The 15432-nt window shown below is 46.3% G+C and overlaps 1 protein-coding gene across 2 annotated transcripts in view; it reads left to right on the forward strand.

Moving 5' to 3' along the window:
* Positions 1 to 15432, forward strand: part of LOC129331117 (BPI fold-containing family B member 6-like) — a 38877-nt gene that overhangs the window by 13622 nt on the left and 9823 nt on the right. For both annotated transcript variants that reach the window (XM_054981469.1, XM_054981470.1), the window contains 5 exons: positions 3559 to 3650; positions 6497 to 6673; positions 8586 to 8633; positions 10578 to 10730; positions 13722 to 13789. In XM_054981469.1, coding sequence (XP_054837444.1) covers positions 3559 to 3650; positions 6497 to 6673; positions 8586 to 8633; positions 10578 to 10730; positions 13722 to 13789 — 538 coding nt within the window. The remainder of the gene's footprint in view (positions 1 to 3558; positions 3651 to 6496; positions 6674 to 8585; positions 8634 to 10577; positions 10731 to 13721; positions 13790 to 15432) is intronic.

Consider the following 15432-nt stretch of genomic DNA (forward strand, 5'->3'; position numbering starts at 1 on the left):
TGTTTCTAAGAATTGCCAGTTGTCATGATCTCTACCAGAATAACTCCAGTGAAGATTTTCTATTCCTTGGCTCAATCATCAACCAACAGGGAGACTGCAATGAAGAAATCAGAAGGAGATTGAGACTTGAAAGAGCAGCTGTGAGGGAGCTAGAGAAAATCCTTAAAGATAAAGATTTCTCTCAGGGAACCAGGATCAAGATAATCCAAACTATGGTATTCCCCACTGCCGTGTATAGATTTGAAAGCTAGAATGTAAAGAAAGCTGACAGGAAGAAAATGGATTCATTTGAAATGTGGTGCTGGAGGAGAGTTTTGTGGATACCATGGACAGCCGAAAAGACAAATAAGTGGGTACTAGATCAAATCAAGACTGAATCCTCTCTAGAAGCTAAAATGACAAGACTGAGGCTCTCGTACTTTGGTCACGTCATAAGAAGACAAGATTCTCTGAAAAATCAATAATGCTAGGAAAGGTGGAAGGCAGTGGAAAAGAGGAAGACCTAAAACGAGATGGCTGGACTCAATAAAAGCCACGTGCTCCATTTTGCAGGATTTGAGTAAGAGCCAAACTACAAGTGATGCCTGACTCTAATTGGACACTAGTCAGCTTCCCTCAAGTTTTGATGGGAAATGTAAGCATCCTGGTCTTGCAGCTTGGCTCTCCGACTGCTGTCCAACGGACTTTTCAACTGTCACTTGTCCAACATTCCGCCAAGCTGCCTCCATTTCCCATCAAAACTTGAGGGAAGCTGATAACTGTCCAACTAGTGTCAGGTGTCACTTGGAGTTTGGCCCTACGTCTGTTAAAGAGAGGATGTTTTGGAGGTCTTTCATTCATAGGGTTGCCATAAGTCAGAGACGACTGGATGGCACATAACACACACACACGCGCGATATCCTTTCAATGAAAGGTACTATTTTGGATGAATATTTTGGTGCTGTAGAATGTGGCCTTGCTTTGGAAAAAACCATAGGACGGTGTCTTGCTACTCAAGCTCCCACCTTCCCTCCCTGGATCCTCCGAGCAGAAGGTGCTCAGGTTGTAGAAAGCAGAGAGACCTTTGCTGGATGCCTTGGTGAGCCACTGTGCGTGAGAGCCAGCAGTGCTGGGCTCAATGGACCAGAGGATAAAGTGTGCTTCGTTTCAGGGGAAAGGACCATAGTTCAGTGGTAAAGGACATGCTCGCAAGCCCAGTCCCCTCTGGTAAAAGGGGTTTCAGTTTTCAGAGTGGTGGAAGATCCTCTGATGGATTCCTTGAACAGTAGACAGCAGCAGTGGGCAGGACAGGCCGATTGCCCTATAATATAAAACAGCTTCCTATGCTACGTTGTTGACGTGTGCTTTTGACAGACAAGTGGGGTGATTCATTCAGTTCTTTCGATGTTGCGGGGGCTGCAGTCATATGTAACAAACAAACCAGGTTGTGCGCAAAGAGAAGAGGGAGAAGGAGATCCTCAGCCAAAGCTAAAGCCTTCCAATAAATGTACCATGAATTGTTCATTCGGTCTGAAGGCAACCGCAGAGTTTAAGGCGGCCAACTTGGCTCGAAGCAACAAGGAAACCTATTTTAGCTGAGCCAGTTCCATCGAATGACTTGTGCTTAAAGAGGAGCGCTAAGATGGCTGCTTGTCATCAGGGGCTTTGTGGATACAATGACCTGCATCCAACAGACAGATGGTTGTGTGAACTGGCTTTTAAGTAAATATCTATGGCAGGAGCCAGAAAAGGTTGTATGGATGGGAGAATCCTGAAGGCACATGATTATGAGAGGGTTATGTATGGATCCAGTCTACTGCTTCCAAACCTTGCTGTTTTCTGGGAAATGCATCTGCCAAGGGATACCTTCATAGCACCTAGGAATTAGTTCAACAAGGCAATGGCCAGCTTTATTGAGGTCCACATCTCTCTCTCTCTGTCTCTCACCCCCCCCCACCCCATGAAATGAGAAAAGAGTCCAGTAGCACCTTTAAGACTAGCATAAGCTTTCGAGAACCACAGTTCTCTTCATCTGTTTTGCTACTACAGACTAACATGGCTAACTCCTCTGGATTTATGACCATGAAATGAGAATGCATGCTGAGACTGAACCAAGGCTTCCCTGTTGCTGCCTTTTGGGGGGGGGGAGATCAGCTGCAGAGGGCAAGCTGTCTTTGAGGGGCAAAGCTTTACCCACAAATTGGATCTTATCATTGAACAACCACAATAAGTTGAACAACCCCAATAAGCCATGAGTAAGTTCAGACCAGAAATGAGAGAGATCAGAAGTGCACCTGACATCCGCCACTGACAGGTCCACTTGGGATCAAGACCATGCAGAGAGGAGGGAGGGGCTTCACCCTGACACAGTTTCCCTAACTATGACTGGCCCTCCCCACACAGCATTGCTAGCCTGTTAAAGGAGAAAAGGCAGGTCACAGTTTCTGCTGACCTTTTTGCTTTAAAGGGCCGATACATCTCAGGAGTGGTTCCAACTAGCAAAATGTGTGGGAATGCAAAAGTTAACCCGCTCCCCATGTTTCCCTGATTCCAATGAAGCTGCTTGTACAGCTGTTGAGTTTAAAATATGTTGGGAAAGTCTGATCCCGAAGCTCTTTTGATTCTGTGATCTCATGAGCAGGGAGGGAACCAGCGGTATAGCATGGACTACGGGCGCCTGGGGCAGGAGGTGGCAGCCCTGGCCCCGTGTGCATGCGATGATGTCACTTCTAGGAAGTGACATCATTGCACAGGGTGCGCCCCCCCCCCGGGAGCACTCATGCAGTTTGAGCTGCTCACGGCCCCTTACCACTTTGCCGCAGCAGCCCCGTGCTGCTGCTGGGCACTGAACTGACAGCAACGGCGTGGCTGGCGGCAAAAAAAGAAGTAAGGGGTGGGGGAGGCAAGTGGCCGAAACCGTAGGAACAGGGAGGTGAGTGGGCAGGCTTCCACCTGCCACCCTGCCGGGGTGCCCAGCTCACTGAGTGCTGACCTGGCAGCAGTGTGGGCGGCTGCAGCGAAAGGGTGGGGAGGCAAGCAGGGGTGGGGAGTGCTCCTGGGCGGACATGGATGGGGCGCCCCCTCAAAATTTTGCACCCGGGGTGACCATCTCCCCTGCCCTCCCATGGTATGCCACTGGATGGAACTCACACTCCTTCTTGCATAGAGTCTTGGCTGCAAAGCTTGGAGAAATCATCAACTGTGAATCAAAATAACAGAGGAGCTTGGACCCTTGAAAGCTCACCCCCTGGAAATCTAGTTGGTCTCTAAGCTGCTACAGGACCCAAATCTTGCTTCTTTACTGCAGACCAACACAACAACCTGTCTGAAACTAGCTTGGCTATTGACTGGAAGGTCTCTAAACCTGAGCCCTAATACTGGAAAGCAGATTCAGGGTTGTGTTTCTATTCTGCAAGGATACTCCATTTCCAAAGCATAGCACAGCATACCGAGAGGTTGCCAGTCAGGTGCCTTCCAGAAACCCAGGAGCAGGGAAGGAATGTATCGCCTGCTCTCTGTAGCAGCCACCAGCACTTGCTCTGTGAAAGGGTGAAAATAATTTTCTTTATTATTTTACAGATGCACAGCCCATTGGCAATCAAGGAAATGTCACATATTCCTTGCGTGGTTCTCCAAACATCACTTCAGACCATGCACATATATGTTTTAAGGTAAGTTCCATGCTCTGGGTGTGTTATGATTGTATGTGTAGGGAGGAGAGAGAGATCCTTATTAGAGATTCTGTGTGCCATTTAGATCAAAGGTCCCCAGCTTTGTGGAACCTGTGGACACTTTTGGAATTCTGACAACAGGGAGTGTTTGGTGTAGTGTTTAAGAGCAGCAGGACTCTAATCTGGATAACCAAGTTTGATTCCCCACTCTTCTACTTGAAGCCAGCTGGGTGACGTTGCATCAGTCCCAGCTTCTAGGAGCTCTCTCAGCCACACCCATCTCACAGGGTGTTTGTTGTGGGGATAATAATAACACTTTGAAAGCCGCTGTCAAGATGCTGGTAGCATCTGCCATACCCATACCTAGGGGGAAGTGGTCGGGGCTGGAGGTTATGATGTTATGACTAGAGATGGGCACGAACAGCAATATGAATTTTTTTAAAAGCCAACAACAGCCCAATCTGCTGTTTGCAAACAAACTGTTCATGAGGCCCCGTTCTAAACAAACAGGTGGTCGTTGCAAGCCTCGTTAGGAAACCTTTCATTTAAAAGCCCATTCCATCACAGCCATCTATTCAAAGGAACAAGCTACTTGCAGCTTTTGACACCTGCCTGCCAGATGTTGAGGGAGTCAACTTTTGATTTTCTAGTGGATAAATGTTATTTTGTACCCAGCAAAGAACTTGGGTGGGAGGATCAAGAGCCAGCTCTCAGCTGATCACAGAGTTCAGGGAGCATCTGGGTTCTTCTGCACTCCCATGCAATCTGGAAGCTGACTGAGGGTGAGGTTATCAGAAAGCCTGCGGATTCCCCTTCTCTCCTCTCCAGCCCAAACTGTCACCTTGGACTGCTCAGGAGTAGATGGCACCTTTTCTTTGCAGTTTATAATACAGTTTATGCAGTACTCAAATTAAAAACGTAAGACCTGAATAGCAGACTACACATATGTGCTTAAAATAGGTATAACATACTCCAAATCCAGTTGATGGTAGCATCAAATGACCACCACTAAACCAGACTTCATGCATTTCAGTCCCAAGGCCTTGCTCAATGGCCATTCATACAATTTTTGTAATAAGCAAACAAACCCACATATCCAGAAACCAATTATGTAAAAAAAAAAAAACTGATGTTCTTATCTGGAAATGCAAAGGGAGAAAGAAGAAAGTTTTTTTTTTAAAGAAAAATTATAACAATGGAAACTACTACACTGTAAAATATTTTTTGGGAAAACCACAGAATCAATTTTACCTCATATAATGTAATTATCGATAAGAGTTTATTATAGCAGGTAATGAATCACTTCACTTGCTGATTGTACTCACACAGAGCTCTTCGTTTGATGTTATACTGTATAAAGCAAAACTTACAAATCAGCTCAATATTGCATAAAGAAAACTTTAAACCCAAAAAGCCCGTCTTTCTCCTGTCTTCCTCCTTTCTCCCTGGCTTTCCATTCCGTACGGCTAAAGAGGTTTAGCAACACAACTGGTGTTCAAAACTTTGTAGAATAAATAGAACAGTAAAGTTAAGCAAGCAAACAAACTAAAACCCTAACGCCTCTAACTAGACTGTTCCTAGCTGCCTCTTGGTGACTGGCTTCAAACTGACTCACCCTTTCTGGACAAGGGCTCCCTCCACCTGCAGCAGCCTCCCCTCAGCTCTGCTCCCCAGGAATGAACCCCCTCCCACTGTGGGCGAGGCCTTTTATCCCTTCTTCCCAGGCACCACCCCCTGCTTCTCTATTGGTGCAATTTTTCCCTCCAAATCCCCTGTTAACCAATCATAGGGTCTAAAAGGGACCTGGGAAACATAGGCCCTGTAGTCACTCTAGTACAGGCTTCCTTGGAGCCGTCGGGCCTCGCTGTGTAGGCCCTGGCTCATAACAAGGAGCGATCTGTGTCCAACACAACCGTGGTATCTAGGACTGGGTGGATCAAGGCTTCGCTTAGAGCTAAGCTAGATGTTACCTTTTTGAATGAGTTTTCACTTGAGGCCTGTGGCCACACAGCAGCTGTGAGGAACTGCTTGCCCCAAAGGTGCTCTGAATGGTACTGCAGGGGGAGGAAGGGCTCCTCCCTCCATCATGAAAAATCAGGCTGGGGGTTGGTGCTTATTTTGCCAGTTCTGCTGTTTCATGTGCATACGATACTCCGTGTGGAGCAGCAAATTGGTGAGAGGAGCTTCTTCAGGGAGCTCAAGCTTTCAAATGCTCACAGAGTCAGACTGAAAATCTTGTTGGTCTCTAAGGCGCCACTAATCCTCAAATTTCTGCTGCATTCCATCATGGCTGCCCACCTAAGCAAACCTGGTGAAATAACTTCCCCCAAGAGGTTTTCTCACACTAAAATCAAGCCGCGGGGGGTAGTTATTTCACTACTTTTGTGGCTCTTTTGCATATGGAGCAGCAAAATTGGCAAAATATCACCCCCCAATGGTTTTTCATGAGAAAACTTCGGGGGGGGGAAGCAGGAGCCCTTCCTCACGTCACGGTGCTGTTCCAAGCCCATTTGGGCAGCCACAGCTGCAGCTGCTGTGTGGCTGCAGAGGTCAACGGAAAACCTGTGCAAACCAGCACAAAAAAGTAATGTCTAGTTTGGGTCTTAGCACAGGGGCCGGATGTCAGTGCTCTGTAGATTAACTCCTTTCCCTTCTAGTGCAGAAGACGTATCATTTAGCTGCTGTAGAATTAGGGGCTGGGCGGTGAAGAATACACAAAGCCCAAAGCAAATGATATGATAACATATTGGGCCCAAAGTCCTGCATTCCTTCAAATGTCAAACTTGGGTTGGACTCTTGAATTGCTTCTGATGTTATGAGACATTTGTGCATATCTCCTCTTTCAGACACGAATCACACGAGCAGATGGAGAAGAGATTGAAACCCCCACCGAGCCACCAGCTTTGGATGTTTTGCCAGAGCTACCAAAGGAGAACTCTGATCTCTCCTTGCCAGTGAATGTCCTGAATGCAGTCATGGAACTGCACAAAGATGTCTTGGACCAAGAGGTTTCCAGTGACACGGTGAGCAACTGAAACAGATTCCTAGAACTGACTGGTCACATATCAACTTCCTTGACTGCAAGAGAACTTCTACTAAAGTTGATATGTCCGTTAGTTCTCTTGTGAAATAATCTTTCAGATGAACCTTTGTTCTGGACACAGGACATTTCCCTTTAAATTTCTAGCCGCAAGAGGAGAAAAGTCACCTGTTCTGGGCAGTTCTTCAGGTCCTCAAGAGGGAGGACTTTGAGGAGGGGAGGGACATCAACAGGGTATAATGCCATAAAGCCCACCCTCCAAAGCCACCATTTTCTCCAGGGGAATTGAGCTCTATGGTCTGGATATCAGTTGTAATTCCAGAAGATCTTGAGCTATCACCTGGAGTTTGGCAACCCTATTCTTTCATCAAAACACCTTTCCGAACCATATCCTTACAGCGCAGCTCTATTACCTGAGTAAAAGAACCCGAGTCCTGACTAATCCAGTTTTGCACAGTTTGCTGAAAGCCAGGAGACTGGGGGCTTTCTTGACATCCTCAGGTGGTAAGAATACAGATGTATGTATTAACTTAGTCCATCTGCAGGCTGACACCTGCTGAAGGCCATGTTCAGATAAGTGAAGTTGCCATGACAGAGCAGAGGGAAAGAGGCAGACCTGCAGATATGAGACTCCAAGGTCATGAAGGGCTTTGTATGTGATGGCCAAAATCGTGAACTGAGCCATGAATCTCTGGCCTTCTGATGAAAGGTGTGTGGTTTGCAAAGGTAGGTTGCTCTGCAGGTCTCTCTCTCTCTCTCTCTCTCTCTCTCTCTCTCTCTCTCTCATTTAACAGAACATGCAACAGAGTATTAAAGCTGCAAAATATTTCTCCTCTCCTTCCCCATTCTTATTTATAGTAAAATACATTATACTCGACGTTTTCTATTCACCATTTAACATTGTAAATTCTACAATTTAGATCCACAAAAGTCTCCTCCAACACCACATTTCAAATGAATCCATTTTCTTCCTGTCAGCTTTCTTCACTGTCCAACTTTCACATCCATACATAGCAGTGGGGAATACCATAGTTTGGATTATCTCGATCTTGGTCCCCAGAGAGACGTCTTTATCTTTAAGGATCTTCTCTCGCTCCCTCACAGCGGCTCTTCCAAGTCTCCATCTTCTTCTGATTTTGTCATTGCAGTCTCCCTGTTGGTTGATGATTCAGCCAAGGAAAAGAAGTTCATGAACAATTTCAGTTTCCTCATTGTCAACTTTAAAATTGTGTAATTCCTCAGTAGTCATTACTTTTGTCTTCTTGATGTTCATTTGTAATCCTGCTTTGGCCCTTTCTTTTTTAACCTTCATCAATAGTCATTTCAAGTCTTCACTATTTTCTGCTGGTAACGTGGTGTCATCTGCATATCTCAAATTGTCAATGGTCCTTCCACCAATTTTCACTCCACCTTCTAAATCTAATCCAGCTTTCCTTTCTGCATAGAGGTTGAACAGGTAGGGAGATAATATGCAACCTTGTCTGACATCTTTGCCAATTGGAAAACATTCTGTTTTCTCATATTCTGTCCTTGCAGTAGCCTCTTGTCCAGAGTACAGATTGCACATCAAAACAATCAGAGGTTGTGGCACCCCCGTTTCTTTTAACACTCTCTATAGTTTTTAATGATCCACACAGTCAAAAGCTTAGCATCGCTTGAGTTGCCTATTTTAACAACACCGTTAGATAAATAAATCTGTGCACACATTGCTCCAGAAACCGGGCATGGTCTTGCTTTTGCAGCATTTCATTATTGCTCAATTGATTCCGCATCAGTTATAAGTGAATGTGGACAGAGAGGTTGCACGATAGCTGGTACTTGACTTGCTTTACTGATGCTCTCTTTCAGATGTCTGCCTCTTTTAATGAGAATTTTTCTTGCTTTCTCATTGGCAGGGGGGTCCTGAGATAAACAGAGACGTGCTGGTCGAAAAGGTACCATCGGTGAGTCTTTGCTTGTTATACGTCCATCAGTCAATTGGGGGGGGCAGGCTGCCTTCAGTCTAGAGCCGTGTGAGGCCCCTCTCTCACTAGCATCCCCAGGCAGCCCTCTGCTATCCTGCAGGCTACCATAGGTGAGTGTCGTCAAACCAGTCAGGAAATCTTGTTCCGTCTCCCGACTGAGGAAGACAGTCTTTCCAGCAGGGTCCCCCAACTGCCCTCCTTGGGCCTCACAGGAGCTCACCGACGTAGAGGCTTCCTTGTCCCACCCTGGGCCTCCTTCACATCCTGCCTTGTTCTCCCCGAATGACCGTCTCCTCAGCCTTTCAGCTTGAAAGGCTGTCTTAGCCCTTTTGCTCTTTCCCTTCCAGTTCATCTAGGGTTGGTTTGGCAACCCACTCCCTCCTCAGGCCCACCCAGACCCCAATCCTGGCTCGCCTGCAGTCCTGGAGCTTGTTTTGGAGGAGTCTGGCCGACTATGCCCACTGCCCTCCTTGAGAGGAGGCAAGGTTGCCCCAGGCCTAGGGCTCTGGCAGGCGCACATGTGGGGGGTGGGGGAAGCAGCACAGGGCCTGACAAGGCCACTCTCTGCTGTCGCAAGGATAGGGTGGGCGGTGCAGACACCACAGCAAACCTCTTGCTCAGCATGACGCTGCTGACTCCGAAAGGAATCTTTGAAACAATCAGTTAATTGTTATTATTAACATGGGGCACGGTCTGCATTCCAGTTGCCATGTGGCTAACATCTTTATTATTTAGGGCATTATTATTAATTACATTTATAGTCCGCTCTCCCTGCAAGCAGGCTCGGAGTGGATAACATCACATATAAATACAATGACAGTAAAATCACATTAACAGACATAGAATTCAGCAACGTGTATCTCAAGGCCCATATTGCTCAACCCAAGCCAGAAAATCCAATGAGATAGAACTGGTAGCGTGTCAGTGGAAAACTGGGGTAAGGGGGGGGGGTTCAAGCCCCCCAACAGGAGACCAGAAAGGGGGCTTGCCTATGCCCTAACCTCAACCATAGGTTTGGCGAAAGGATAGCAAATCTTGCTGGGCCCTGGTTTCAAGAGAGAGAGAGTTTCACCGGGTTGGTGTCAGGACTGAAAAAGCCCTGGCCCTGGGCCGAGGCCAAGCAAGCATCCTTGGGGCCAAAGACCACCAGCAACTGTTTCTTGGCCGTAGATTCCACGTTTCTTTCCCACAGATCTCAAAACCACATATGAAGGATGGGATGAGGAGATCCTAGCAGATCCAGATGACCAATGTAATGGCCAAATTTTGGGATCAAGATACCCTTCATTCAGAATATCTGTGAATGAAGATCTCCCATGATTTTTAAAAAACTAAATAGCAGGCTTTTGGGGGGGGGGTCTTAGTTCAGATTAATAATAACAAAATTTGATTTATATACCACCCTTCAAGGCAACTCAGCTCAGAGCAGTTTACATAGTAGACCAGGTTATTAGGCAGAGGCAGGCAACGGCAAAGAGAGAATCTCCCTGCCCCGCTTGCATGGGGCAGGAGCAGCCCCGGGGCACCCCCTCTGCCGGGTGCGAGTGGGAAGCGGAGAATCTCCCCGCACTGCTCGCACTGGGCAGCAGAAGCCCGGCAGCGCTGGGGTGGGGCAAGGGGGGTGGGGCTGGGGTTGTTTAAAGGGCCCTGCCACTTGTAAGTGGAGAGGGCTAAGTGGGCAGGGTTTGGGGGTGAGGGTGAGTGGGGGCTGCAGGCCCCAACGAACAACGAACATGTTTGAGACAACATCATGTTCATCAATGTTCATTGTTCATTGTTCGTGGAGGGCAACGAACCACGAACAGCATTTTTTTCGTGTTCCTGCCCATGTCTAATCTTGACCAGCTTTAACTGTAGAAGCTGCCCTGGAGGTCTTCTGCTCCTTCCCACCACTATTTTTATTCCCTTTCCAATTTTCCACAGATTGAAATCCCTGAGGGAGACTTGATGTTTGAAATAAGAAGCACAGAAACCCCAACTTGGGCCCTGGAACCAGGAGTGGCCACCTTGAAAGATCCTCTCAAGATAGAATTAAAGACACGTCCAGAGAAAGAGAACCTCTTCGTCGTGACTGCGGTACATAGAACACCTTTATCTCTGGCACACCCATGGTTCTGGCCGCACACCCCTTACCTGCTCACCCCCAGGCACATGGAACCGCCTGGAATGCAAGGAGAAAAATTTCCAACTCCTCACTAATTTCTTGTTAAAGTAGACGAGATGAAGATTCTTGGTCTGTCTACCGAATGCAGGCTGCAGTCTGGTGCAACCTCAGTTTTCACTGGGGCCATGAGAGTATTTTAAAGGGGGAACCTATGCGCCCTTTAATGTCCATTTCAATGTTAATAATTTACGAGCATGTTTAGAGGAAGTGGTATGGGTCTTTCTGGGGTAGTGTGTAGCCTTTTCTGCACGGATGATTTTTGCCAGTTCCGGCCCCATACTCGTTCAAGTTTTCTCCTGCATTCCACATGCTGAACTCCCCCTTCAGATGTCAATGCGAGATTTTCAAGGTTTCCCTTTGAATTTTCTGCCTGCGCTTATTCCCTGTTGCTTTTCTCGATGTGGGTTGAATCGGCTTTTTAAATTGTGCAGAATTTTCGTTCCAGTTTTTCCCCCTCTGCCTTCTGTTCTGGCCTCCTCCCCCCTCTCTGCAGACCATTTCTTGCTATTTGGTCTTTCCAACCTCTTCTCAGCGACTCCCTCCCCGTTCCCCCTCCTCCCCCTCCTTTCTCAATATACATTTTTTTTTAAAAAAACTTTATGACATTGTAATGTTGTAATGTTGTTATTGCTTTGTGTCAGTTTGCTTCCCTGGTGGTGGCCTCTGCCTCCCAGCTCTGGGCCAGCCTTGGTGGGGCTCTCTGGTTTGGACCATGGGGAAGGGGTCATAAAGCCTAAACATAAATGTCTACGTGGAGCTGGGCTGCCTTGTATCTGGGATTTTTTTCTTCTAACGAAGCATAATGAAGTTATAACGTTATGATGCTTGATTTTTTAGAAGAAAATGGTGCACAAGAAGCCAATGGCCCTCGTTTTCACCTTCAGATCACAAAAGCTTGTGTTTTTTAAACTCATACATTGCAAGGAGTTTCATATATCACCTCGCTCATGAACGGAAATACATTTGCTGGTGTCCATGATTAACTGAGAAGAAGAAAATAATGCAAATACACAGAAAAGTTTGCCAGGCATAATCTGCAGATAGGCGGCCATCTTTACAACATCTGGCAAAGCCTGAAATAAGGATGTGTGTGGAGAAAGCAAGGCTTTTTGATAAGAAACAAATAATTTGGAGCCACTAGACCCGAGGAGAAATTTGGGGGGGGGGTGAGCATTCCCTGACCACCTCACCTTTCTGAAAAGCACCTGAGCTCAGTTCAGTATGCTGGCGAGGAGGCAGAAGTGGAAAGAATTGTTGAAGAACATAGCTTTCTCATTCACCCGTTTTGAGAGGAGTTTCTGGTCTGTGTGTGGGGAAAGCATGTTTCTGACATTTTTCTCGCAGCCTAGATGTTGGAGCTTGGTGCAACAAGAGGCAGGTCCAGGTCTGAAGAATGAGCTTAAGCTACAGTTGCCAACTCTGGCTGGTGAAATTCCTGGAGATTTGGGGGCAGAGCCTGGGAAGGGCGAGGTTGGGGAGGAGACTCCCCATTTGCTCCAGGTGAACTGATCTTTCTTGTCTAGAGATGAGTTATAAATTAGGGAGATTTCCAGGCCCCTCCTGGAGGCTGGCAACCCTAGCTCTAGCCCCCATCACCCAGCTCTGCCCTGTCAATGGAAGGAAGAATGAGTGTTGTGAATTTCATCCCACTGACCAACCATACATTGATTTGAAGCTCAAATTTTTATGAATTGCGTTTGTGCCAATTAAATTACAATTGTGCCAATTAAATTACAATGAACTTTTAACTATTTTAAGACACTTGCATATTGCTTGGTTCAATGCATCAAAAGCTAGAGGAAATGCCACTGTGTGTCGTCACCCTGATGTTAAAAATCCTGCTTTAATTGATTCTGGGTGATTCTTGATGGCTGACAACTTGCTTATGTAACCTATTTAATTCAAGGAGTAACATCAAATAAATGTGTTCCCCCCCCCACTTTTTATTAAAGAACTGGGAGAATTCACATCTATGACATTTGTGATCCGACCTTGTGACACTTGCATTTATGCAAATAACAATGAACCAACTTGAAAAGACATCCAATTTGGGACAATTATTAAGCATATACAACCACCACCATCATATAACAATTCAGGCCTGTTGTATCTGAGCAGACCCAGGTCTCAGCCTTTTTGACTTCCGCCTAGCTAGTTCCTTGAAGATGCACCATCTTGTAGCTATGCTTTGCATTGGGATGTCTTCTGTTCTTTACACAAGTTTCTGGTATCCCTAAATATTGAGTATTCCTAGAAAGGAGTGCTTCTGAAGCGTAAGTGCTTCTCCCTGCAGCTCCAGGCCCCATCCTTTTTTTCCCTTAAAGATCAAAAAGAGTCCAGTAGCACCTATAAGACTAACCAATTTTATTGTAGCATAAGCTTTCGAGAATCAAGTACATGCATGGTACAGTAGCATGGTACATGGTAGCATGGTACAGTAGCATGGTACATGCGTCTGACAAAGAGAACTTGATTCTCGAAAGCTTATGCTACAATAAAATTGGTTAGTCTTAAAGGTGCTACTGGACTCTTTTTGATTTTGCTACCACAGACTAACACGGCTAACTCCTCTGCATCTATTCCCTTATAAGGAATGCCACAACTCTTTACTTCCCTCTAGTGGACTAAGAGTTAAACTTACTGCAAGATTCGAGTCCTGTAGCACCTTAAAAAATCAAGATTTCCAGGATGTTAAGATTTCAAGAGTCAAAGCTCTGTTCGCCAAATACTTTGTCAGGTTCCTGATGAAAGGAGCTCTGATTCTTGAAACCTTGTACTCTTGAAATCTTGTTGGTCTTTGAGGTGCTTCTGAACTTGAATCTTGCTGTTAAGCTGTAGACCAACACAGCTACATGCCCGAAACTACCTTACGTACTGCGTGTTCTTCTCTCATTCTGTTGCAGACCTTGAAGATCAGCACCGCTTTTCAGGTGGCGAATAGACACCTCCAGATTTCTCTGGGAGAGAACAGGTAGAGCTCTTGCGATTCTTGCTTCGTTGCTAAGAAAGTCTAATGTATGTTTTGTGTGTGTGTGTGTGTGTGTGAGGGTTACTATCCCCCAGGTCGGGGTGAAGAATCTGCCACCATGAGCTTCCATTGTCCTTCCCCATTTGAGCAGTAGCAGGGGACTTTTTTATAAAAAAGCCACCAGTGTTGCATGTGCTGTTATGTCCCTTCCTGGGAAAGCCATAGAGTTTCCCACTATTCTTAGAGCTCCCCACATCACTTCTGGGTTTGCCTGGAAGTGACATCATCACATCTGTGACATCACACCTGGCAATCTGTGAAGAAGAAGATGGCTTTTGGGCTCTTGTCAACTCTGTGGCTGTTTTAATCTAGTGTTTAAAAGCACCCCTGAGGAAATAGTCTAAGACTCATTTGAAACTTTTTTGAAACTGAAAAGAAGTTTCTCCTGAGGATGAACCTACAAATCCTCTTCAAATTTCACTCTAGGAACTACTCCTGATCAACTTTAGCATGCTTTCTGAAATCTTTTTGACTTCTCTTGAAAACTGTCCAATGTTTTGCCTTAAAAGGCCTCCTGAGATTCTCTTTAAATTTCCCCTTATGTGGAATTTTTATTAGTAATTCTTTTATCAGTAGTTTTTAATACAATTGTTAAATCTTAATCATGTTACAAACGGTCCTGCTATTTTTCCTCTGAGAAATGAGCAGAAATAAGGGCAGCATTTTTGGCAGATTATTTCCCTTCTTTCTTTCTTGAAAGTGCCAACCCTTTTCAGTGATTTGGGATGGGGGGGGGGTTATAAGGGTGCTGGAGAAATCCTCTCTGGCCATTCAGGCAGCTGCATCTCAAGGCATGGGGAGCGGTTAGGGTCGGAGGGAAACTGGCATTGTATAGCCCGATATGGTCAGATCTCAGAAGCTAAGCACGGCCAGTCCTTGAATGTGCAACCACCAAGAAAACTCTGCAGAGGAAGGTACTGGCAAACCACCTCTGCTTATCACTTTGGAAGCCTCTTGCTGGGGTTGCCATCTTTTGCCATCTTCTGGGCATAAGTCGGTTTCAACTAGATGGCATATAAGCATGCCTGCCTGCGTGCAGGGTCAGCATTAGATACCCGTTGCCAGTCTTCCTTCAGTCCCAACCGGCTGCAGCTTCTGCCCTGTTATTTTCCTTCCTAGGAATTGTGAAGTGGTCCCAGTGTCAGTCCAATTGAGCTATGTGGCCCCATCAGTCTGGCACACAGGGCATTACTTCTTAAAGTGGAACAGGATTCCTCGAGAGGTGGTGGGCTCTCCTTCTTTGGAGGTTTTTAAGCAGAGGCTAGATGGCCATCGGACAGCAATGCTGATTCTGTGAACCTGGGCAGATCATGAGAGGGGAGGGCAGGAAGGGTTGCGCATCAGGGCTTAGTGCTCATGGCCCCTTCTTACATGGCCAGGGTAAGGTCGATCGTCACCTTGGGGTCAGGTAGCAATTTTCTCGACATCTGTTTGGCTAGGGATCCTAGAGGTGTTTTGCCATCTTCTGGGCATGGAGCAGGGGTCACTGGGTGTGTGTGTGTGTGTGGGGGGGAGATAGTTGTGAATTTCCTGCATTGTGCAGGGGGTTGGATTAGATGACCCTAGAGGTCCATACCAACTCTATG

The sequence above is a fragment of the Eublepharis macularius genome, chromosome 5, assembly GCF_028583425.1.
Source record: "Eublepharis macularius isolate TG4126 chromosome 5, MPM_Emac_v1.0, whole genome shotgun sequence".
Taxonomy (NCBI): Eukaryota; Metazoa; Chordata; class Lepidosauria; order Squamata; family Eublepharidae; genus Eublepharis; species Eublepharis macularius.